This window comes from Neofelis nebulosa, chromosome 5, assembly GCF_028018385.1.
Source record: "Neofelis nebulosa isolate mNeoNeb1 chromosome 5, mNeoNeb1.pri, whole genome shotgun sequence".
Lineage (NCBI taxonomy): Eukaryota > Metazoa > Chordata > Mammalia > Carnivora > Felidae > Neofelis > Neofelis nebulosa.
Window position 1 is genome coordinate 4138782 of NC_080786.1, and position 25846 is coordinate 4164627.

A 25846-nucleotide genomic window follows, 5' to 3' on the forward strand; every position below is an offset into this window, starting at 1 on the left:
TGAAAGCAGAGGGACCGTACCCATATTGTCACTACCCTATTAAATATATCTCTAGCATTCATTTTAGGGCAAAGGATACACAGTTCTATCAATGTACTCAAGATGTAAAATATATATATATATATATATATATATATATATATATATATATATATATATATATATTACTGCTTTTATGAGTATTAGGATTCATTTCTATTGTAGGAAAGAGAAAACTTATTTGTTCACAAACAAATGAAACCTCTTGCCCACTTAGAAGGGAAAAAAAAGACCAAGAACAGTAAATGGGTTGTGTGCTCAGAAAATATCTTTTTGCAGTCAATGTGAATTTCGAACCTCATCGTTAGAAAAGTTAGACTGATTTGTTCCCTTTATACTTTGGCAGAAATAAAAAGATTTTTTCAAAATTTCCTTCACTTTTCCAGGTTGAACTACATAGGCAAATGCCTTACTCTGGTATTGCTAGACCCTTTACTTTCACACTTGTAGATTAAAAACAACAACAACAACACATTGCATTGTTCTTTTTAAAAACCCAGAGAAGAAGGAGAATTTACCAGTGCTCCTGTACTTACACCATGATCTGGTTTCTTCAGGTCCATATAAATGAAATGTGAGTTCTTGCCCCCGATAGGCAAATTGGTTTTACATAGCCCCAAATCTGGTCCCCAGCCTGAACTATCATGTACTCAGATCAGCCATCGCAAGTAGGAGTGCCATCACCCACCAAGTCACCAAGCACAGAGACCCAGGATGATGACTGAGCACAGGGGCATCCACACGATAATAACGCAACTCCAAGTATACATCATACTTAACTTGGTCAGAAAAATATCACGTTCAGATATGAAGGAGAATAAATGTCATTAGTTGTATTAATCAGCACAAAAACAGTACTTAGAGTACGTGCTTTACGACCCCCCTGGGATCAGATTCTTGTTACGTACATGAGGGACGACCGCTCTTGATGACCAGACATCTCATTACCATTGTCTTCCTGGTTTCCAGTAGGAAGGGACCAAGACTGGGCTTAGGAGGGACAGGAAAACACTTGTGGATATGTTTTTTTCTATGACGCCTATGATTCTATACCGAATAGATGTGGAATTCAATTCTGGCCCTCGCCTTGCCAGTGCTAAGGTGAATTATCAATGGATAGACCTGTAAAAATACTGTTTCAGTGTATCAGTAGAGATCATAAATTAGAATTAGTTGTATTACTATGAATCTCATTCACACTAATTCTAAAGCAGCAACTTAAATTCCCTCTTTGGGAATTTTGACAGATTCTGACGTGGGATGCTGCTTTGAGCTGGTGGAGAGTAGAGTAGAAGACGTTCAGGTGATCTTGGGTGGCCTTATTGGCCAAAGGGTGTGGCCCAAGTCTCGAGGAGTTACCCATTGCCAGAGTGAAGCCTCCAGACTCCCGCACGCTCATTTCCACCCAGGAATAGTGGTGGACATTCCACTGCAGGGACAGGCTAAGCCACCCTGGCATTTCCACTCATGGAGGTGCACCATGCGTGGGGAGAGGGACACCGAAGCAGAGTTAGTGATCGTCACCTGCGTACGGAGAGCTTCCTTCGGATGCATCCTGTATGCTGCGGCTAAGGACCACCCCAAATCTTTTCCTACCCAAAATATTCTAAATTAGCTCCGTGTGAGATTATTGTCACAGCCCTGGTGCGTTGACCGTTATGAAATAATGATTTTGCCCAGCATTGTCAAAGTCGGGTCAAATTAATCAGAATTAAATGCAAGAAGAATAAAGTTGATTTGGGAACTTGAAAACAGTCAGGAATGGAGTGCCACACCCTTGAAAAGGCTATTTCCCGCCCCCCCCCCCACCCTCCCTCCTCTGGCTTTCTTGAATTTCAACGGAGTTTGAAGAACTCAGGCCACCTGGCCATTGGGTGTGTGTGATACCTTCTACTCCGAGTCTGGTCTTTCTTGAGATCATCTTTCTGAAGCCAGCAATCCCTGAGGTCCTAACAGAGAATATAAGTAAAATTGATGGAGGACAGGAGGGCACTGAGTGCTTTTATGTGTGAGGTTTCTGCCCTCCCCTCATTTATGCGAAGTTGCAATCACAGACAAGCCTTTTCATTTTTATTATCTCTTGGATCCATTTACCTTCTTCAGTTCTTTTAAAACAAAGGAAAAGTTTAGTGAGTAAAGTTGAAACAACCCCTAAAGTTTTCTGTGTACCTTCTGTACAGTTTGGCTGGTGAGTGTTTCAATGAGACGTGCTCACTCCTAACCTCTCCACGGTCTATTGTTGTCTTCAGAAGAGGAGACGACAGAGCTAGGGATGACATCTGTGAGACTGGGACCAAGACTTGGGCATGTCACGTTGCTCAGGGATAATGAAATTAGGGGTTGTACCCATTGCCCGTGATTTATGTTCCCTTTACTTACTTATAGTCCATGAGAACCTTAGAGTATTGTAATCATGTGTTATTTCCAACTGCAGGAAAAGCTTTGAAAATACTAAGGTACCCTTTAAACAGATTGGAAACCAATGAAAATGCAAATTTCATCCACTTTCTCTATGAAACGCTGGTGATTTTGTGTCTTAGAGATCTTGTGGAGTCGTCAAAATTCACTTCTGGGTATTGGATCTCTTCCTATACATTCGCTCTTTTTCAATTTGAATTTTGAACCAAGGGGTTCTTTCACCGATGGAGCTTTTGTTATTTTCACCGATCCCCTGGAAAGTTTCGTGTCAGCGGAGTGTTTGCCCTGGTGGTGTTATTGTCGCAAGTTTTTCCACGTGAAAAGGACCGAAAGACTCTTTCCTCCGCCCACGAAGGTTAAACTCACTGGGCAAAATTCACACCCTCAGTTAATGGAGTCACTGCTGTGATTTCTGTGCTGTCTGTCAAAGCCTTAATGAATTCAGATAGACATTTCATAAAGTTAGGAAACAATGAACGGCCTCCCCGGCTCTGGGTGCGTTTTCCCATGGTCCAATTATTTCATGCTAAAGGGACACCCAAAACTCCTCTTCAGTGAGAGTTGCTTTTAGAGTCATTCAAGATCATAATTGGTCCCAGACGTTGATTCATTGTTGACTTGAGTCAGGAGGGTTTATCCTCCTCTCCTCTCCTCTCCCCAAGAGAAGTTAACAACTATGTTTTATACCATGTGTTTTTTTTTTTTCCTAATTGTTTCTCCTTCACCGGCAGAGGGATGGTGTGACAGTTCTAGGTGTGGTTTTTCTGTTTGTAAACACCCACATTGTGTGTGACATGTGATCTGTCTACACATCAACGAGGTATTTGTGGCACTGTTTGTGGGGCGACGGGGTTGATGGAAAGGGTTGCAAGAAGGGTCTCGTGTAGACCGCTCTTCCAAGAAAGTTCCCGCCCTGTGCCCGTGCGGCTCGTGGAAGGTAACGCTGTCCCTGTGCATCTTTCTGATGGCTGTGCTCCAGGGGCAACAGAGATGGCTCGGGGAGAGCAGCCGGGAGTCGACAGAGCAGCTCCGAGAATGAGCTCAAGTGGTCGGACCACCACAGGCCCTGGAGCAGCACAGACTCTGATGGCTCCAACCGCAATCTCAAGCCCGCCATGGCCAAGACGGCAAGTTTTGGGGGCATCACGGTGCTGACCAGGGGCGACAGCACATCCAGTACCAGGAGCCCCGGGAAGTTGTCCAAAGCAGGTAGTTAGTACTGAATGGGTTTGTGTCCTGTGCTGTTTCCCAGATTCTCCCCAAGCCACACGGCCATCATTCCCTCTGGTTTCCAGTTAATTAATTGCAGTTAATGGGTAGTGATTGCTGGCATGGCCGGGAAGTCAGAAGGTGCCGTTGAAATGCCGGTAGCGTCTCTCGCCCGCTGTGTGCCAAGGCCAGATCACTCGCTGAACCTCTCTCAGAGGTTGTATACGTGGTTTGCAAAGAATCTTTGATCGGTGTTGGAGGCAGAACCCTGATCTCTTGAATAGAATCGGTTTCTCTCTTACTGTAGCAGTTTGCAGGTGTTTGCAGTTGGACCCAGCTCCAAAGTTCATGGTTCTACAGGTGAGAAGGTGTATGACGCCCATCTCCTTAATGGCCCCCCGGGTCCATTTTAAAACCTCTTGATGTCAGTGACCCCACGTCATTTCACCTTTCACACTGTGACATGTAAGCTGTTACAGAATTTTACCGTAACCCCCCCCCCCCAGCAAACCACCGTACGTTTAAATTCAATTATTTTTATAAAAATGGTTCCCAAGGCACCTGTACATGAACACGAGGAAGCCATTTTTTTTTTTAATTTAATGCTATGATTCGTTTCTTAAAACCTCACATTGCAAGGTGATTATAACATGGATAGTTGTGGTCCCTGCTTTGGCACGTTGTTAGTGTCATCGTTGGGCAAGTTATTTGACCTATTTGGGTCTCAGTTTCTCCATCCAAGACATGGGAATAATTGTGGTACCTATTATAATAATTATAATTATATAATATTATAATTATTAATTATTGCAATTAATTATAATTGCAAGCTCATGGCAAAGGCTGTTCACTCAAAAAAAGAGTTCACGTACGCATAGCAATTAGAATACCTGGCAAGTTATATGCCCTCCACAAACACTGGTCCGTGTTTATTTTTATTATTGCCACTTAATGCCTCCATTCCTGCTTTGCAAGTAAGGAGACTGAGACTCAGAGAGGCTTGGAGTTCTTTTTTTTTTTTTTCTTTTCCTGTTTTTTTTTTTTTTTTTTTTTCTTCTAAGTGCACAGTGATCTTTGGAGGTAGGTGGTTCAAAGTTGCATGGACAGACTTTGGGAGGCGGGCAATGATGAGAACCATTACCTGGAAACAACTTTAAAGTGATGCAAGCATTAATCGCCCGGGGTTCATAGGGGTCCAAAAACTACCCATCATGGTCTGTCATTCCCAGCTCCTCTGGCTCCCAAGGATCCCTCGCCATTGTTTTCACATGATTTCCAAATGTTCTCCATCAAAATACCTCTTAGAATCCCAGGAAGCTGACAGGCAACCATTTTTACCAGCTCTCCACGAACTGACGTGTGGTTTTAGTATGCAGCATTTCGGTTTGGCTTCGATGTTGCCTCCGAGGGTCCGGAGCTAGGGTGGGGGTGGAGAGCTGCGGTTCAGCGACACGTCCCGGGCGTCAGGACATACTGGGGGTGCGATCACAGACCTGGGGTTGCAGGGCAGGGAGCGGGGCGGGGAACGGCCAACACCAACCGGAGGTTAGGCGTGGGTTGTCCTGATTGTGAACGCTTTCCTAACGGCGTTTCGCACTCACGCTAGGGGGCGCTCTCTGCGAAATCCAGGCTCCTGCTAATGGTTTCCCCTAATGATGATGTTGAAAATGTCCTAAGAAATTATCTCGTGTTCTCCGCTACGGGCAGAAAATTAATAGCATTTGGTGACAGCCGCTACCGTATCAGTGTACATACCTCTTGCTCCTTGGAAAGATACAGGTGGCTCACACCGCCTTCTGTCTTCTGTCATCTCACCAATTGGTGAATTCTTGCTTTCTTACTCTAATTAATTGCTCTCATCTCCCACTATTGCAGCAACTGAAGTCGAGAAAACCCACTGTGGTGCACTTGAGCCCTTGCACACGAAGAAAGGTTAAATCGTTTTAAATCTCCTTAAAATGCAGAAACCAAGGACCTTAAATGGTGCACTTAAAAATTCCAGCACACCGAAAGGGCTCTTAAGATTTTTAAATTAATCGTCATTCTCCATGCACCAACCCCCCAATCACTTCCAGAGAAAAGCTCTTTGGAAACATCTAAAACACTTCGAGAATGCTAAAATGCCATGTTCTTTGAAGAATGATTAGAAATTGTAAGTGCTTCAGACATTTTTTTTCCCCTTTTAATCTAAGTGTCTCCTTTTGAAAGCTTGTCGAGGTGCAGCAACGGAAGGCAAAAAAGAAAAAAAAAAAATTGAAGGCGATCAAGATAGAATGTCAAAACAAACTTAACAATTTCCCAAGATGGTTTTATGAAGCAAAGCTGTCAGTTTTGCTGTCACGGATCCTCAGAACAGCACAGGTTTTCCATTTTTTTGCCTCGTTACTCACAGTGGAATTGCAGACTTTTTTTTGCCCTTTCAGAAACCAAGCCTGGAGTTATGACATTTAAGGTACTCTTCTCCAGCTCTAATTACATAGGTTCGAGCTTTAAATAGATAATAATGAGACCTTCTGCAGGTGGGAACCTGTTTTCCTACATTTTGGAAGGAGCTTATTGCTGAAGTCTGAACGCACAGAAAGCCACCTGCTCTGAAGGCCTGGGCTGTCTTTCCCCTAAGGCATCCCCGCCACTGAGCTTAGAGGTGGTCGCCTGCCGGAGGCCCAGCGCCCAGCTCGGGAGGTAGAGGACGGCATCCTGTCATCACCTCCTCCTGGTGGAGGGGACTGGCAAGATGCTCCTATCCTAACCTCAGCTGCTTCTTGGTCGCGGCGACGTGGCTGCGAAGTGATGATGTCTCTTTCTTTCCGCCCTGGCCACGCGATAGACACCGTCTTGCCGTCTTCCTCTCTCCATTTCCAGAGCAGGGCTTCTCGGCTTCAGCTGCCCCAGAATCTCCTGGAGGATTTGTGAAAGCACAGATTGCCTGTTTGCAAACCAGGCTTTGGGAACACCAGCTCTGGAGACATGAGAGACCCTCGTATTTTGTGTTAGTGATTTTACGTGGCGTGCCATTTGGTTTTCTGGAGGCAAAGGTTCTAGAGCCGACTTGAGACACCTCCTCTTTCTATCACTTCCTCTTCCGTACGTTTATTTTCATCACGACCCTAATGCATCCAGGATGTTCTCTTTCTCCTTGCATCTCAGAAGCTTTGGGTCCCTCTACTGAATTCTGACCCCTGAATCTGGAAAGATTTTCTTGAGTTGTTGATTCAGAGAAAAAGACTTACGGCTCAGGCTCCATATAAAGGAGAAACTGCATCAGATGAGATAAACAGGCAAGGAATGGTCTGTTCATAACTGTTGCCATTGGGGTCAGGACTATTGTGCCAGGGGAGAAAGACTGAAATTAACCATGCACCAATGAATTGCAGGGGAAGTTTGTTTTTTTTTTAAGTTTATTTATTTATTTTGAGAGAGAGCATGCGTGGTGGAGGGGCAGAGAGAGAGGGAGAGAATCTCCAGCAGGCTTCGAGCTGTTATTGCAGAGCCTGATGTGGGGCTCGATCCCACGGACCGTGAGATCATGACCTGAGCCAAAATCGAGGAGGATGCTTAACCGACTGAGCCACCCAGGCACCCCAGTTGTTTTTTTTTTAAGTAGGCTTCATGCCCAGCACTGAGCCCAACATGGGGCTTGAACTCACGACTCTTGAGTTCAAGACCTGAGCTAAGATCAAGAGTTGGATGCCTAACCAACTGAGCCACCCAGGCACCCCTGCAGGGGGCGTTAAGTGCTGGCGGAAGGCGCTAGATAAGCACCAGGGAAGACCAAACAAGGTGGTTGGTGAATTTGACTAAGCCATCTTTGCTAATTGGTGCTTATCAAAGTCAGTCTTCTTTCTACCCTCCCACAGAAACTGGCAGACAAGGGCACCACTTGTCTTGATTATTACATTTCAAAGGGATGGCCCCCAAATCCTCCTGAAAGACGTGCCTGGCTTGTAAAACTGGTAAGAGGCTTGCGGAAGAGTTACACCTGAAAGGGGCAGACCCCCTCGAATAAATGAGAGGTAGGGGGACTGTCCTCCGGAAGAAACCAGTCTGAAGTTTGGTCAAGCTAAGGGGAACTTCAAGGCCATCATCGTCACAGCGACTCACCATTTCGTCCGGTGGCTTATATTTTACAGAAGAGGATACTGAGGCCTAAAGAAGTGGTCAGTTCACAAAGAAAACACAGCTAGTCTGTAGCATAACTAGAACTAAAACTCAGGATGCTTCCTGGGGAGCAAGTGCTCCCTTGAGCGAAGGGAGTCTGTTCATTCTTCCCTTCTGCCCGGTCAGTTTTCCATTTTGCTTTGCCTCCTCATCTATCATACAAATCCCCACCCCCCACCCCACCGCCACTTTGCTCTTTTCCTTTCTCTCTATCTTTTTAAAGTTTATTTATTTATTTTGAGAGAGAGGGAGAGAGAACACAAGTGGGGGAGGGGCACACAGAGAGAGAGAGAGAGGGAGATAGAGAGAGAGAGAGAGAGAGAGAGAGAGAGAGAGAGAGAGAGAGAGAGAGAGAGAGAGAGAGAGAATCCCAATGAGCTGACTTGGGACTCAAACCCATGAGCTGTGAGATCATGACCGGAGCTGAAACCAAGAGTTGGATGCGTCACCAACTGAGTCACCCAGGTGCCCCTCCTGTCTGTCTCTTGAGCCTTCACCAGAGTCCCCCATTCGTCCCCCTGATGCTTTATCACCATACCTTCTGCCAGCTGCCCCTTGGGGTCCAGCTTCAACTTCTGAGCATCTCACTGGGGGCAGCCATTGGTTTTCTGTGCAGTGTCTCCTAGTACTTGGCACAGGCCTGGTCAGGGCCCTGGCCCCACCTGTATGTCGCTCAAGTGACCCCGGGCGTGGGGCGTGGTCCATGGGACCGCATTGCCTGGGTTTGAACCCAGAGTCTGCCACGCAAGAAGTATGCTTGGGAAATTGACTTAACATCTCTGAGGATTGATTCTCATTTTCGAAATGAGGTCGCTGTGAAACGAGATTGGATAATTCACACAGAGCGATTAGCACAGTGCTTGTCACGCAGATATACTGGTTAAATATTTGCACGGTTATCATGTCAGTCCCTGAGCGAAGGAGACCGGACACACTTCAACTCTCAGCACGCAAAGTCGTAAAGTTCTCAAATATCAATTTCATTTTTTTAGCCAGCCTTTGAACGCGTCTCATCCTGTGCCCTTTATCACCACGGCTGGCATGCATTCCAGATCAAGAACTTTGGGAATGCTGGCTACGCATAGAACGTAGATTGTTCTAGATTGTTCTATGCGTAGAATGTAGATTGTGCGTAGATGGTTACGGGCTCTTAAAAGCTGGATGCAAGGCAGCAGCAAGGCCAGTTACGAACCCTGGCTGCGTCGTGGCTGCTGAACCACCCCCCTAAGGAGGGATCACGGTCTCCATCTTTGCAAGTGTTGAGAGTTTAAGCTAAGTTGCTTTCCTTCCTATCCTTCTAACCTGTGGAATCCGATTCCTCACATTATCTTTGCATCGCCTTCTCATTGTTCCTGATGAAGGCGTTGCTCTTCTCCAGCTGACGGAGGGGCACGGTATTGCACACTGGTGTTTCCAGGTGTTTGCGCATACTTAGTGCTCCATAAACGTCACTGTCCTTCTCCACAACTATGTCCTCCTTCTCCAAGCTCTCTCCGATGGCCCCTCTTCTCTGCAATGACATGCCGTATCCCTACCACTTGTTTTTAAAGGTCTCCAGTTGAACTCAAGGGCACATTTTAGCGTCTTGAAAACAATGTTAGCGCTTCCTTAATATGTCCCCTTTAATGACACAGAAGAGTGCATGTGAACGACATAAGCTGACAGTCGTGGGCTCATAATTTCAAAATCTTCTCGTGCTCCGCTCTTGCCACCTATGGTACCATCCAAATCATCTGTTAGAATTCACTGATCCAGAAATGTTGCTTGGTGCCTTTTCTCTCCGATGCTCCGGTTAATATTCCATGCCCAGAACAGCCGTGGTCAAGGGTGGCCAGAACTGCTTGTCTCTGGTCATGGTAAAGGGCAGGTAGTGCCTAATGGATGTGGGGTAGAGCAGGTGTCTCTTTGTCCACGGTGCAGGGAGAGGGAGGCCGTTGGGTTCGATGCCACCTTGGAATCCAGTTACCTACATGTGTGCAAATTACAGAGTCCACAAACCTCCTATTATAGGATTTCTGTGAACATGCGAAATGTGCATCTTAAGCACCCTCCGTTGGCATGATGTAGTTCTGTCTACTCACATCTGAGGGGAAGAGATTATTCCTAGCCACGCCCTTTCAAAATGCAGCTTTTGGGGCATGTTGGAGAACCAGTACCTTAGAGACAGGCCCAGGATCGGCACATTCTAGGACTGACTCCTTCTCAGACTGCCGTCTCTTTCATATCCACCTGGCGTTTTCTTCTCCTGACTCCAGTAGGACGGGCTTCTGGCTTTAATTACGCAGGGCGATGGGTGTCTCCAGGCGCTGAGTCCCCAGCTTTAGGGTACCATTTACCAATGTACCACCCGAGGGGCATGTGGGCGGCTGAAAGAGAGTGCCCATTCCCAAGAAGTGGACATATCTGAAAAATACGTAGCAAACATCTCAATAAAATGTGAGCCCCAGATGTTGGAGGGACATATTTGTCGGCACTCCGGTCCCGCGGCAGGCACCTCACGTTCTTTAAGGATGGATTATGTAAACTAAGCCTTTGGAGGCTGAGCCCTCCGTGTTGGATGATTTCCTGATCCATTTCTCTGTGGCAGGCTCTGAGTCTAACAGCAGCACGGGCTCCTCCGGGTCGCTGCCCCGCACCCACGCACCTCTGCAGAGCGCGCCCCTGGCCCCAAGCGTGTCCACCGGCTCTCCTGGCTGCGTGCCCTATCCCGAGAACGGAGGAGGGGGCCAGGCCGCCCCTAGCACGAGCTACATCCTCCTTCCACTCGAGGCTGCGACAGGCATCCCGCCCGGAAGCATCCTGCTCAACCCGCATACAGGTTAGTTCCTTCCCTCTGTGACGGCCGGGGCTCAAGGTCAGAGTTCTGTGCATGTGTTTGAGCTTATAAATTCGTCAGCAAGTTTCTTGATTTAGGAAGAACGGATCTATAGCTGTCACCTCTGTCTCTGTACCGATACCAATATTTTTGTGTAGTTATCAATCTAGATTCTTCCCAGAAATATCCACTTGTCTCTCTGTCCTCTTGCCTTGACTGTGGTGTGTTTCATGTATTCCTGGGAGCTAAGATCAGAAACCGTGAAGTGGATGAGCTGGGAAAGACTAACTAAAATGCTGTGTTTTGTGGACTAAATCCCGGGCCAGTCTGTTTTTTTGTCATAAGTGTTCTTGCATCCGAGATATTTCACGAACTTGAGACATCGGTTGGGACACGTAGCAGATTCTTACCTATAGACGTTGCTTTCTGGCCTTAGAACTTCACCCATTTCCTGCTGAGGAATAAGGAATAGCACATAGGACAGAGGGAGAAAATTCTTGGATATTTTAGGGATTTTTAGGACTAGACTGGTTTTGGTGAGGTTTGGAAAATTGTTAACTTCGTGAGTACGCTTCTTCCAATGATGAGTGGTTCTTTCTTTTCGAAGTGGTCTTAACTGACCACTTAATTTCCACACTGCTTCCAAAGGACCCAGATCATTGAGGAAATAGGCTAATAAGCATCTGCCCTCACGTGGGAAACTTCTCAAACAGGGGCAATTATGGCCATGCCTCCAAGGCCATTTGGCAATATCCGCAGACATTCTGATGATCTTGGCCAACGGAGGAGGGGGCTGCTACTGACACCTAAGAAGGTAGAGGCCGGGGGGCCGCTAAGCACCCTACAGGGCATAGAGCGGCCCCATCTAGCAGAGAATGATCCAGCCCAAAATGTCAGTAGTGCTGTGGTTGGAAACCCTGGATTAGAAGGCTTCACATTGGCTGGTCACTTCTTTAGAAGCCTTTATAGGTAACTGGAAAAACACTGCGTCGTCTCAAAGTATGTCTGAGGTTTGGTTTAGATGATTCCAGTGTGTGTCCTTGATTCACGACACTTGAAAATGCAAAAGTGAATGAGAACCTCATAAAAGGGATCTGACTCAATCTTCTCACATAGATAGCACTCCTAGTAATTAGGAAATGCAGAGAAACATGAGAACGATAGTAAAATAGTTACTTGAATAATTGCCACATTTTCATGAAAACATATGGCACATTCTCAAGGCACGGTGTTTGAGACGTTTTGAAAATGCCATAAGCTTGAGGGAAAAGAAGGCACAATCATTTTATTGAAAACCATTTGAAAGCTTTCGGAATAGATACTTCTAAGGAGAATATTAGATTGCTTTTATTTTATTTGGATCATTGTAAGCACTAAAAGCAAATTAAAAGAAAACCAGGATTATATTCATTTCTCTGGGCACTGATCGAAGTATGGTCTGACTCTGTTGGCTTAAATCCCTTCACTTTTAATTGAGACGGAGGGCTTGCAGACAAGAACACACAGAAGCATTAGTTTTGAGTCATTTGTTTTAAGCAGGATTGCTGTGCCTTGTTTGTTTTAAGCAAAAAAGCTCAACAGAATTATTTTTTAGGGTGTAATGAAGAAATATTACTTGTGATGATATAATGGTCGAGCTGTGTTTTGTGTGTATCATCCTCTATAATCTTGCTTCTAGAAAAAGAAATAAAGTGCTTTCTGGGGCCAGCTTCCAATTCTGATTCCTTGGATCCAGTCATTTAGAGCTGTCGCCAAAATATCTCCTTTGAAAAAGGATCTTAAGTGAGGAAAAGGATCTAATAACACCATTAAACAGTTTCTCCATAAACACGTCCCTGACCCGACAGGTACTAGACATTAAAATATCCCCAAGACAAGGAAGAAAATGTGTTAATATCTCGTATACCATGGTTGAGTGATGGGATGTAAGGTGTATCTTTATGTGCGGTGTGTATATGGGTGCACGTCTGTCTGTCTGTCTCCCCCCCTGTCTATTCGGTCTCATGTGACCTACAACTGAAACCGGAAATTTGCCTCCTGGGGGCTGGAACTCCTCTTTCCGTGTCATTGCTGTGGACCCCTGAAGTCCACACCTCTCGCTCTTCCCTAAATACCCTTCTGTCGAATACATGGTAGAAATTCTTTAGGACTAGCAACCAACAGCATGTGACTACTTTGCTACTTGTGTGGATAGTCCTTGGATTCATTGCCTCGTCACCAGTACATTTATAAGTTCCTTATGGGAAAGGGCCATCCTTGGCCACTTTTTTTTTTTTTTACATCACTAGAATAGATAACAAAGTAGCGTTAGGCAGTGTGCTTACGCACAGATGCTCAATAATTGCGTCGTGTCGAAATAATGTCCCATGATATACCCATGATGCACTGATGTGGATAGTAGGACAGGTCTTTTTTTTATTTGAGAATGTGGCTCTTGGATAAAACGAAGATAGCTGGATTTTGCGGATTTTTTTTAAATGTTTGTATTTATTGGGGCAGTGAGCGAGGGAGAGAGAACCCCACGCTGTCAGCACACCGCTGGATGGGGGTGGGGGGGCTCGAAACCAAGAACCATGAGATTCTGACCTGAGCCGACATCAAGAGTTGGACGCTTAACCGACTGAGCCACCCTGGTGCCCCAAAGTACGTCTTTAATTTTTTTGGAAGTTTGAGGCTAGTTGCCACATAACGCCGCATTAGTTTACGCGGTGATGTGATTCAGCTGCCCCATGTGTTATGCTCTGCTCGCCACAAGCGTTGGCCACCATGCGTCCTCATCCGGCACCATTACAGCATCGTTGACCGCATTCTCTAGGCGGCGCCTTTCTTCCCCATGATTCTTTCATTCCAAGGCCGGGAGCCTGTACCTCCCACGTCCCCTCACCCGTTTTGCCCATCTCCTCTTCCCCCCTCCCTCTGGCCGCCACCGGTTTCGCTCTCTGTGCTGATAGGTCTGACTCTGCTTTTTGTTGACCTGTTTAAAGTCATCTGTCTTCGGCAGGCGTAAGACGAGCAATAGTGGCGAGACACTCAGGTGCCTGCCAAGTCACTCCTAACAAACGAAACAGAACGAATCTTCCCGTGTCAGCACCGCTGACCGGGCTCATCCCAAGTACCGCATATTTGGCAGCCCAATACCAAAGCCACCCGCATATATTCTTGCAGTTCCTCGAGTGCAGTCCCAGCTTTTTATTTTGTCCGGCCTCAGACTCAGCTCTCCGCTGGTCTGTTGTTAAGTCAGGACCTCTGGCCTCTCCTTTCGTTGCTTTGCAGGCAACTGGATGATGCTCTTTTTTTCAAAGTTATCCCCATAGAGCATACTCACGCTCACGAGGCAAGCCTGAGTTGGACTCCTGAGTTTGATCCTCCTGCTGCCTTGGGTTGTTCCATCTCCTTTCGGAGAGGTTGAGCAAAAGCTCATCTTTGTCCGGCCGCTTTCTTTCAGTTCAGAGCTACCCGGAGATGCCAACGGGCATTAACATCCCCCAAGCAAGCGTTAATGCCCTCGGATGGTGTTTTACCATTTTGCTTTGCTTTCATCTCGTGCAAATGCACGCGCGTGTGAGGTGCGGGCCTGCCATTGGCTGGGACTTTGCTGTGAGCAGCCTTTTAGGGCTCATGGCTTTCCAGTGCCCCTGATGGGCTCCCATAACACCATACTTCGTGTTTCTCATAGGACTTCTGGCACCTGTTTATCCGAATTGCTTCCACCTCCTTCTGAAATGCACCGAGACGTTTTCGTCTGCTGTCTGTAAATGTATCTTTGCAACATCTGAGTTAACCCTCGCCCGTCCATAACCAGCAGCATCTCTATAATTGGATCCGCCACCTTCTAAGGACTAGGAAAGGAAACTTTTTTTTTTTTTAATGCCCTCTCCATCTCTTTGAATAAAAACCCTCCTGCCAAGTACATGGCAGAAATGTGCTTGTGTTAGAAACTAAGAGCGTTGGATTACTTGGCTTCGAGTGCGAATTGCCCTTGGGTTCCTTTCCTCATTACCAGTGTATTTATAAGCTCTTTGTGGGGAGGGATGAGACTCAAGTTTTTGTGTTTGTTTTTGTCTGGCATCCCTGGAATGGATAACGTGGTTCGAGTTCTTGTTCAGGTGCTCAATAATTTTATACGAATAAGATAGCATCTCCTGCACATTATTCATGATGACGTGGGGAGTAGAGAACTTTTCCACCTAAGGGGCACACAGCTGGGCGGGGGGGGGGGGCTCGAAACCAAGAACCAAGAACCAAGAACCTTTGTAGTTGAGGGCAATGAGCGCTCGGCCCTGGCCCAGCTCCCAGCACCCCGGCTTACCTCTGCCCCCTGCACCCTTTACCTGTGCCAGTGCACCTGCCAGGGCCTGCCGGGTATGCTTCAGCAGTTTCTGACATGAAAATCTCTTCTAAGCTGGCTAGTCCTAGGGCCAACTAGTCTTTCTGGCCCCTTTGGTCCTCAGCAGCTGTCATTCAAACTAATTGCCTGTATTCAGCTGTAATTGCATCTGGATTGGCAGGAAAGGCAGAATCTAGGGAGGCGACTGTTGCCTGACTTGAAAACCAACAGTCACCTGTCCTAGCTCTCTCGGGAAATTGTTTTTTTTCTCTTCCTGGCATACATCTTGCCGGTTTCCTTTCCTCACTTCTTTCCACCCCTCCTTAGTGAGCCTAATAGCTGCCTTTTATGCTGTCTTCTCTTCTAGAAGAGCCTGCTACCTCTCTCTACCCCAGGGATCTCTTAGTACTCTTCATATGCAATTATTTGGAGGCATTTCTTTTGTCCGGCTCATAGCACATTAATGCTATTTCACACAGAGGATCTAAAATGTATCAAAAAGGACATCTGAATAATTTGCAGTTATGTTTTTCACCCTCATTATGGTCCGTTTTTCATGCTACCTTACTTCTCACTGGGGTAAATTGGAAGTTGTAGAAAACATAGTAAAGATTGTTTTCTTTTTACTTTCCATCTGTGCGTGCATGTGTGTGTGTGTGTGTGTGTGTGCATAGAATGAGACTTACTTGTTTTTTTTCTTTTTTAGAGAGGGAGGGTAGGGGTAGAGAGAGGGAAAGAGAGAGAGAATCGGGCTCAGCGTGGAAGCATGGAGACCGACACAGGGCTTGATCCTGGGATCACGACCTGAGCTGAAATAAAAAGTCAGACGCTTAACCGACTGAGCCACCCAGGCGCCCCAGAATGAGACTGAGTTTGAAATGACTTCTGATGAAGTTATTGTGAACACTTTTTTTCAACACTAGGTCTCTAAAGTTTTCCTCTCATCTTTTTACAATTCCAAAAAGGGGAGGGGGCTAAGAATTCGAACACTAAATAGGCTGATAGATTTTTGGAAATTGAACTTTTTTTTTCATTCTTCCCCCAATTGCTGCTTTCGGGGAGGAAAAATGGGTTGCAGATTGTAAGACAAGAAGGAAGTTATTTCTGAAAAAAAGAAAATAGGACTTAAAACAATGAAATGGAGCTAAAATTAAATGGCAGTGATAGGAAAACAGGTACCCAGGAAGAACATTAATATTTTAAATACCTCTAAATTGAGTCATTGTTCTGTGACTCTAATTCTGGCACATTTGCTTTTCCATCACAGCACATGGTGAATGGTTATGAAACTGTTGTCAGAACTTTTCTGGCGGGTACGTTCATGAATATGCAGCGTGGAAAGGCCATGTCTCTCTCTCTCTCTCTCTCTCTCTCTCTCACACACACACACACACACACACACACACACACCAGTATATCTGGGCTGAAATTGTGGGCTAGTGATGGGGACCACTAATCTCCCCTTCCAGTTCCCTGCTGGGCTGAAATCAAGTCTTTGGCTCCACCTACGACCCCAGCCTCTGCCTTCCAGCCCTACTCCAGAATATTTTCTCGCTGTAATTCATAAAATGCACACACCAGGCGTGTGGCCTTGGTAGGTGTTTGAGTATAGGAACACCTGTGTGAACACTGCCAGGAAGGAGACGCAGAACACGTCTAGTCTCCTGGCGGGCTCCCTCCTGCCCCCATTAGAGGTCCCACCATTCACGCTCCCATTACCGTTAAGTGTTGTCTGACCTTGAATGTATTCGAAATGCAGTTGTGTATTTCCATAGTTGCTACCCTTCGGGGCCTGGTTTCTTTTACTTACCTTACATTAGCTAATTAGCTCCCATTTTATAACAGTCTGTTCTTGTTGAATACCGCGCACTGGGTTTGTTTTGTTTGTTTGTTTGTTTGTTTTGGGTTTTTTTTTTTCACTAGAATTCAGCTTCTGTATGTTCACCCTCTGACCTGTTCTACTTTGTTGCTAACTTTCCTCACACCACTGATGACCTTTGGTTGTTTTTCATATATATATTGTTAATGAAAAAGGCTGCCTTCCTCAGCTGTCACAAGCTGCCTGCACTGGACAAGAATGCTCTTGGGGGCCCCACTTACCAGAACCACGTAGGGGGAGGCTTGAGACGCTGTGCTTGTGAAACTGCTTCTGACATCTCAAATGCGAAGCCGGATATTTTGATTCTTCTCGGTCTTTTTCTGCCAGTCCTGAGCGTGATCCCACCTTGAAACACAGCCCCCACCCCTCCTGCCTTCTCACGCATTAAGGAATTTTCAGGCGCTATTGGACGTTTTTCATCGTATCTCACTGTAGCCTGGACACGTGACGTAAACGGGGATAGTCCACTCAAGTTATTTGGTGCAATGGGAAGACTTTGGAGTCATTCTGACCGGGGCCGTTTCCTGGCCCTCACTTCCTGAATGAGTTGCATGGTCCATCTGAGCCCTAGTTTTTTTGTGTCTAAGGTGGAATGAGATCACGTGAGCTCACTGGAGTTGCTGAGCTCATGTGTGTGAGCCTGTCCCTGGCACCTGATTGGTTCTCTCCTCCGCCTTCCTTTTCCTCCTCTTCTGTCTGCTGCTTTTTCCCTGCCTCCCCTCTTCCGCCCTCCTTCCCCATAACCTTTCCAGTGGGCCCCTGTTGCCTCTTCTGCGACCTGGGGAGATGACACTTTCCTTCCTGCCAGAGTCCGGCTGAGGGTCCCGCGCCCCTATTTTGTCAACCATAAAACCCTCCTCAAACAGTCGTAATAATCATAGTGCGCCACGCCGTTATTTCCAAGGGCAAAATCATGTGCATTCGCTCCGCTGTTACGCGATGATGCTGTGATGCTCTTGTTACGCGTCACCTTTCCAGCCTAAGCCCCTGCATTGTCCGTGTTGCTTCTGTTCAGAGAAGTGAGTCTGTGGCTGGCGTGTGCCCTCGTGTGTACGTATTGGTAGAACTGATCACGGTTCTGAGTTGGCGGCAGGGTGAGAGGAAGCGAAACACGTGTGTGGCTAAATAACGTGTGACCCAGTGTAGCTGGAGCTGGGTCAATGGAAAGCAGCCTTGTCTCTCAGCGTGTGCCTCTCAGTGTGTGCGTCTGCACCCAGATGCGCTTAGCGTTAGCAAATCTCCCTGAAGGCAGTGGATTTATTTGTTGCTTCTCAAATTGCTCCGGGCTTAACTCCGTTAGCTAGCTTAACCGGATAGGTCGTCAACAGGGAAGTCTTCACGCCCGTGAAGGTTCTGGTGTCCTGGATGTCCACTGCCCTGCCCCTTTACCTTACGTTCCTTTTGGGGTCTCTTCTCACACGGCTCTTCCTGCTAAAGGACTGTCTGAGGAGCTCATCTGAACCAAACGGTGATTCCGTTGCAGGCCAGCCCTTTGTGAATCCCGACGGAACCCCTGCCATATACAACCCCCCCAGCAGCCAGCAGCCCCTGCGAGGCACCATGATGGGGCAGTCCCAGCAGCCACCACAGCAGCAGCCCTCTCCTCAGCCACAGCAGCAGGTGCAGCCACCCCAGCCACACTTGGCGGGCCCACTGGTCACTCAGGTAGGAGCTGGCGGGAAGGCGGGGAGGGGGAGTGTTCCAGGACAAAGGTGCACAGTCCTCAGAGCAGCAAGTGGTGCCTCGGGAAGAGGGGATATTTGCCACTGGGCTCACCTCACCCACTAGTAAACAAAACCAGCCTAGAGCCCTTGACGGCCCGTTGACAAGATTTCATCTGGATCCTTCAGTTTCGATAGACGTGAACGCCCCAGCCAGTGATCTGCTTAGCGAGCACACTGCCAAGTTCTTTCTTAGGTCTGGATGCTGTTTTTTCTGCATCAAGGAGCCCGTCTTGGAGGCTGAACTCATAACTTCAACCAGGCCTTTGTGTCGCCTGGCTCATTCATTCCCAACACAGGCTGCGGGCTCATGGCCGCAAAGGGATCATACTGAACACTTTATCAATGGCAAGAACAGAAATCAGTTCATTCAGGGGTAGCCCGGCTGTTCGTTGAGAGATGTGGAGGGGCCCTCCTTTCGGAGGGCACCACGTGGAAGTGGCCACAGAAAACTGTAGCGTCCCAAGTAGGTTTCCAGAGTGAACCTCGTTTGTATTTTTCTGAAAACCCTTACTTTTTAGTCCTTGGGCAGTATTGTTAGACCCGTTAGAGTCAGCTAACCACAGTGACGTGAAATATATTTCAGTAACTTCTTTTATTTTCATATTCTTAACGTTTATATTTGGGGGAGAGAGGGAGAGAGAGAGAGAGCGAGAGCGAGTGGGGGAGGAGCAGAGAGAGAGGGAGACACAGAATCCGAAGCAGGCTCCAGGCTCCGAGCTGTCGGCACAGAGCCCGACGCCCGGCTCGAACTCATGAAACGTCAGATCATGACCTGAGCCGAAGTCAGACACTTCATTAACCGAGAATGAGCCACCCAGGCGCTGCCATATCGCAGTAACTTCTTAAAGGAGTGGTCACTCTGTGCAAACATGCCTCCTGGGAGGCTGGCTGGCTGGGGTCTGCATGGCTTTGACCTTCCGTTGGTGGCTGGCTCCCCTCTTGGGGGTGCGCCGAGCCAAGAGGACCCATAGGGATGTGGTGGGCTTCGGGTGAGGCAGCCTTCCTGTGGGATTGCTGCCCCCCATGCTTCCCTGTTACCTGATCAGCTTTCTCTTTCCTCCAGTCGGTGCAGGGGCTACAGGCTTCCTCTCAGTCAGTGCAATACCCAGCGGTCTCTTTTCCTCCCCAGCATCTCCTGCCTGTGTCTCCAACGCAGCAGTTCCCCATGGTACTGTATGACATGCTTGTGACCTTGTCCCCGGGAGCGCATGTTGGCTGGTTTTACTCCTGTCCTGTGAGGGGCTGGCTGACGCTGGGTGGGTGCCCCGGGCTGACCGTGAGGGGGCATACGTGAGTGTCTCATTCCAGAGCACTGCAGCCCGTCTCCAAAATAACGGTTTCCCTTCTGTCATCCGTCCCGTGGTTGCTGCTTCTGCGATCGGGTACCCTGCCGAGACTTTACCTACCAGCTGAGCAGGAATGAAATGCCCTTAGAGTTGGAAGTCAGCAACAGAGAGACCCATGAACTTGGCGTGAGGGTTTGGGAAACTGCTTAAAGTCAGTTGACGTGGTCACCAGCGTCACCCTGTGCTCCTGATGTGGGGGTTCTCCTAGCTCCCCAATCCCCCATTCTCCCTTCCTTTCCCATCAGTGGACTAGGTCCTTTTGGACAAGAGGAAATGAGCATGTCCCCTAAATTTCAAGCGAGGCAGGTGAACCATACTCCCCAGTATGCCAAGGAAATCCCACCCGTGCTGGCTGGCTGCATCTCTGCAGTAGCCATGTGTGATGGTGACTACAAGGTCCTTCTGCCTCTCTACAGAAGGCAGAGGCTGTGATGACTCCCAGGGAGACCAGCTGACCCCTCAGGACAAGCCCTCCCTGTCTCAGCACTACCCTGAGGAGCCTGAGCCCTCAGTGAAAAGATAATGATTTGTTTCCATTGAAAGGGGGAGATTTGGTCAAATTGTTTACCGTCTCCGATCCACCAGATGATTAAAATCTGTTCCCCCTTGCTATGTCCTCTTGTTGTTCTGGACAGAGAATTCCTTTCTGGTAGCGTTTCCAATTTGTACGCCCTGCCCGTCCCGCGGCGACAAGCATGTGGCCCGTGTCTGCCTCTGTGTGCCTCTCCCCTTACTAAGCTGATCTTGCTAATTTCCTGTTTTGCTTCCGCGCAGAGAGACGATGTGGCGACGCAGTTCACCCAGATGAACCTGAGCCGGCAATCGTCAGGAGAGACTCCTGAGCCCCCATCTGGTCCTGTCTACCCAGCGTCCCTCATGCCACAGCCAGCCCAACAGCCAAGCTACGTCATTGCCTCCACAGGCCAGCAGCTCCCTGCTGGGGGGTTCTCGGGCTCTGGACCTTCCATCTCCCAGCAGGTCCTCCAGGCCCCTCCCTCACCACAGGGATTTGTGCAACAGCCTCCACCTGCACAGGTCAGTGTGTGTTTGTTTTCTCTCACACCTGCGACCTACAGTTGATTCGTTGGGTATGTTGATCTCTGTCTTTCCGTGTAGAATTTCCCCAGGTCAACCTGTCTTGCTCTTTCTGGTCCGTACTGAGATTCCCCACCTGCAGAAGCCGGTCTATCCTGTTCGGCAGCTGGGCAAAGCCTTGGGGCTCAGAAAGGGAGTTTGACCAAACTGACCCGACTGCCCCCGTGATGCACTGGGTGGGGGCGTGTCCCATTTTCCAGGCTTCTGGTACAGGAGCCACAGGAAAGCATTCCCTGCCCTGCAACGTCCTTCCTGTTCACCGGATTGCCCAGAAAGGGAAAAAAAGGCAGGCAAAAGAGAGCCTACTCCTGGGGGACTTTCGACTCTCCCCTTCTGCTGCTCTGGAAATGTGTTCTTTCCTCAAGCATTCTCTGGTGCTCCGGGCAGGAGCCCCTCTATGAATATAAAGGAGGAAGATGAAGCGGAGGTCCACTGTCCTTTCCTTTCCCTGGGGTGGGGGGGGAGCCAGGCTCCTGTGTGCTCTCACAGGTAGTCATTAATCATATTTAATTGACTCGAGCATGCAAGACACCACAGATCACTGATTTTTACTGTCTTCCCCAAGACTGATTATCTGTTACTGTTCACCAGCAAACATCTCTGGTGCTCTCCCGGGGATCCCTCTGCAGAATATTGCAAGTGATTACTGTCAAGATGTAAAATGCACAGAGGCGTTTTCTGGTCCATTTTCAAGGCACACGTATCCCAAGCAAATTCCATCCTAATTAAGAAATATTGCATTGGATGAGCTGTTTAAAGTACGCTGTCACCGTCGTATTATTCGTTGCGCTGCCTTAACATCTTGAGTAAATTATTTCCTTTTCGAGCCGTGCGAAACCCTTCACCGTGAAACGGTCTTCATTCAGTTGTTCATTTTATTTGGAATGATTAATTAGTAGTTCGTCTTCAGTCGCCTTCTCTGAAATATCTCTTCACCAGTAGGACTTGAGGGGCTGTGAAAAAATAATTTTAAGCTACTGGAGGAAGGGCCTCATTCATATATTAATTATTTTAGCAATAAATTAAATACTTTACATTTAATTAATGGGAAAAATAGTGTAGCTCTTTTATCCTGAGTAGCATCTAAGTGTCCTTACCCATTTCTGCTATCAAGGAGAAGAGCTGGCAGAATGTTTAATTGAAGACTTTTTTTTAAGATGGGAAAAAAAAAAACAAACATCTTCCTTGATGAATGAATTTCAGCATTTGTGCTCTGCAGGAGCAAAGAGAACCCAGAACCCCTGGTGTGTCTGCAACAGAAACACTTTCATCCTTTCTTTAGAAGATTTGGGAATAGAAATGGACGGGAGGTGGGGGGGGAAGAGATTTTTAAATATGGCTGTTTTTTTTTTCTCATTTCTTTCTTTCCTCTCCTAATCCACTGATATTTTTGGTTCTCCGTGATTTCACACAGTTGTCTGAAAATATATTTTCTCCTTTTGGGGGCTGTCCTTACCTTTTTCTCCCTTCCAACCTTCCATCTGGATCCTCTGGTGATTCCTCTTAGCCCCGCTCTGCTTCCTTCTTCCATGAGAGAGGCTTAGGATGAGCCAAGTGCCCATGTCCCGTGGGTGTGACATGATAGGGAGCTAAAACTCCTAAGAGCTGGCCAGTGCCCTGCCTGGGAGAGGTACTGGATGGAGGTGACCAGATCTCTAGCACAGCCCTTCAGGGTATCAGAGAAGATAGGATGAGAGAAGAAGAAGAAGAAGAAAAAGCAGCAGGAGAAGGAGAAGCAGAAGGAGAAGGAGAAAGAAGGAGAAGGAGAAAGAAGGAGAAGGAGAAAACAGAACAGCTTAGCACTAAAACTTGAGGCTCTCCTTCAAGAGGTTACACTTTCATCCAAACCATTAGGGTGCAGCAGGAAATTGTCAAGTGTTTGAACTCTGTCCCTCATCCCTGAAGGTATTTTCATGTTTCATATTGAATGTGAGAGAAGAGACCAAGGACTGGGTAATATATTTATGAGCTCAAATTGAATCAAATCAGAGTTTCCTAAAGGAACAAACTGTTATTCTTCCTAAAGGACCTATAAATAAATATGAGACTCGTAATATGGAATAAATTCCATAATAGCTGTTCTTATTCTTAATATTAGGAGGCATCTGATATACAATGGTGGTAATCTTTAAGAGCACCGTGATGTACCAGAGCATAACTAAAACCTGTTATTACTCTAGGATTATTTGGAATGTTATTGTTATAAATTGCCTCACAAAGAAAGGGAGAAATAGGGAGAAAACAATCACTGTACACAAAATGTACAATCAGTTAGTTGCCGCATAGTGACCCGTGTTCACTGGAAACTCGTTCGGTCTCTTACCCTTGGATATCCATAGAGCCAGTCCGAATGAGAATTCCTAACAATGCCACCAGATTGTAGAACCACGGTGCAACGTGAACGGGGTTATCTTTTGTTCCTACTTTATGCTAAGGCAAGGAAACATGATATATGTGTTTCAGGAGCAAGATTGAAGTAAAAAAGCGTTTCCTCTTTGACTTGAACACATCAGAAAATGACATATCCGTTAAAAACCACAGCTCTCAAACAGGTGGCTTGTAAGTTTACTCTGTGCACGTGACACTTGAAGGCCGTGTCCTGGCGTGCCTCTCTTTACACTGTAAAGAAGCTGATAGAAGAATGTTCAGAAGCCTGGAGATGAAAAAAAATATATTTAGGGTTCGTGAGAAAACAGCCTTAATATAAATGACCTGAGGCAAGCAAGGAAGCCTTTCCAAATCAAGAGACATTTGATTGGAAGCTTATTGGAAATAATTAGAACATTTTCAGCCATTCCTGGTCATTAGGAAGGGACATTGTTCCTGTTTTCAGATAGAACAGAAATTCGTGTGGATGCTGGCTTCGTGCCGATCACTCTGCTTTGATAGACTTGACCGTATTTTGCCACGCCATCCAGTGCTTCTTTCGGGCTGGAGACGAGCAGTTTTCATGTCTCACCTGTGTTTCCATTGGAAAAAATAACCCAAGTTAGAGATAATATTTTTTGAAGTTTTATTTATTTATTTGTTCATTCATTCATTCATTTTGGGAGAGGGAGTGAGCATGAGCAGGGGAAGGGGAGAGAGAGAGAGAATCCCAAGCCAGGCTGTGCACCGTCCGTGCGGATCACGACCTGAGCCGCAATCAGGAGTCGGGAGCTTAACTGACTGAGCCACCCAGGCACCCCTCAAGTTAGATTATTTAATATTTAGAACTACCATGAACTTTCTGTTGTCGTGGATGACTGTTTCGTTCACTCTTCTTTTCAGTTTGAAAACACAAAATGCAGTGTTTTGAGACAATATCCACCGTGTTGCCCAGGACTAGGTCAGCAGTTAGAGCAGGACTCAGCAGGGACGGCTCAGCTCTGCGACCTATGGGGACGGCTTGGCCGAGGCTGGAACATCCAAGATGGCCTCGCTCACTTGCTCAGAACATTGATGCCGCCTGGCCGCCGGGGCACCTCTCTTCTCCTCATGGCCTCTTTCTCCAGCAGAATAGCCTGGACTTCCTTTCCTGGTGGCTGGATGCCCCTCCCGTGTGAGCAGAAGCTTCCAGTCTTCTCAAGCATCAGGAGTCGCCATTTCTGCCTCACGGTGTTGGTCAAAGCACCTCACACAGCCAGCCCAGACTCGGGCTTGGGGACTAGATGTCCCATCTTCGCGAGAAGAGTAGCGGGCACCCCGCATGCAGCCCAGGGGGAAGTGTTTGGTGGCCATCTGTACAATCGACTGTGATCAGGCCGTGTCCTAGGATGACCGTAGATTTTACATCCAGAAGGGTTACTTTCCGTACAGTTCTCGTCCGCTGTGGGTTTTCTCTACGTACGGTTCTCATCCCCGGTGGTTTTTCTCTTTCTTCCGCAGATGCCCGTCTATTATTACCCATCCGGTCAGTACCCTACCTCAGCCACACAGCAGTACCGGCCCCTGGCCTCCGTTCAGTACGGTGCTCAGAGGGGTCAGCAGATACCGCAGGCCGCACAGCAAGCAGGTACGTGGCCTCTCGTTTCCCGCCTCCTCCCCTAACCTAGCGATGCCTGCACGTAAATCTCTCGGCCGTCCTCTTCGGACGAGTGTCCACGCTCGGCAGTTTCAATCCCCTCGTTTCCCTCACCCAGAGAAGATAACGGGGCGTCGGAGGAACTCTGGGAAAGTCACGGGCACGAGAAGGTGAAGCCCACGTCACGCCGGCGCCCCAGACACGCATGCTGAGCGCCGTCTCCACAAGTTCTTTGTGGACCTTCTTGGTTTCTTTCAAAGCAAGAGTGCCGACCACGTCCTTAGCTTCCTAGTTCGTGCCTTTCCTTGCTTTCTTTTTTTTTTTTTTTTTTTTTGGTCCTTTTCGACTCGAAGACAATCCTTCCGCTGTTCCTAGGGCCAGGGGGACGACATTAGCTTGTTTCTCTACCTTCCTCCAAAGTACCGTCTGTAGAAGGCGGCCCCGGACCTCGAAGCCCGTGTCACCCGATGGAAGTGACTCCATGCGTGGCTCGCTTTCTCGAGGGCCACCTGCCTCCCGCCCAGAGCTCGGCAGCCGCTGTGCAGTGGGAAGGGGGGCCGATACACTGTACGAGAGTGAGTAGCAGGTCTCACAGTGAACCGGTCTCTTTCCCTACTGTGTCACACTCCTGATGGCGTGCCGGTGCCCAGACAGCAGCAGGAACCCAGCAGGGCTGAGTGGCTCGTACTGGGGACGGGCTGGGGTCCTTCCTGCTGGCCGCTCTGCAGGGGACACCGCTCATTGCCACGCCAAAGACCACCTGCCTGGGGGACTCTGCCTGCCGTAAGTAGGTCGTGCCAGGGCGCGGGCTCCCGCTGCCGCTCCTGATCGGC

General features: G+C 47.7%; 1 protein-coding gene across 45 annotated transcripts in view; it reads left to right on the plus strand.

Moving 5' to 3' along the window:
* ARPP21 (cAMP regulated phosphoprotein 21) overlaps positions 1-25846 on the plus strand; it is a 156779-nt gene that overhangs the window by 78987 nt on the left and 51946 nt on the right. For 21 of the 45 annotated variants that reach the window (XM_058729305.1, XM_058729312.1, XM_058729301.1 and 18 more), the window contains 6 exons: positions 3437-3669; positions 10412-10642; positions 18329-18510; positions 19633-19737; positions 20690-20950; positions 24878-25004. In XM_058729305.1, coding sequence (XP_058585288.1) covers positions 3437-3669; positions 10412-10642; positions 18329-18510; positions 19633-19737; positions 20690-20950; positions 24878-25004 — 1139 coding nt within the window. The other 24 variants (XM_058729313.1, XM_058729316.1, XM_058729319.1 and 21 more) reach the window with 12 other exon arrangements.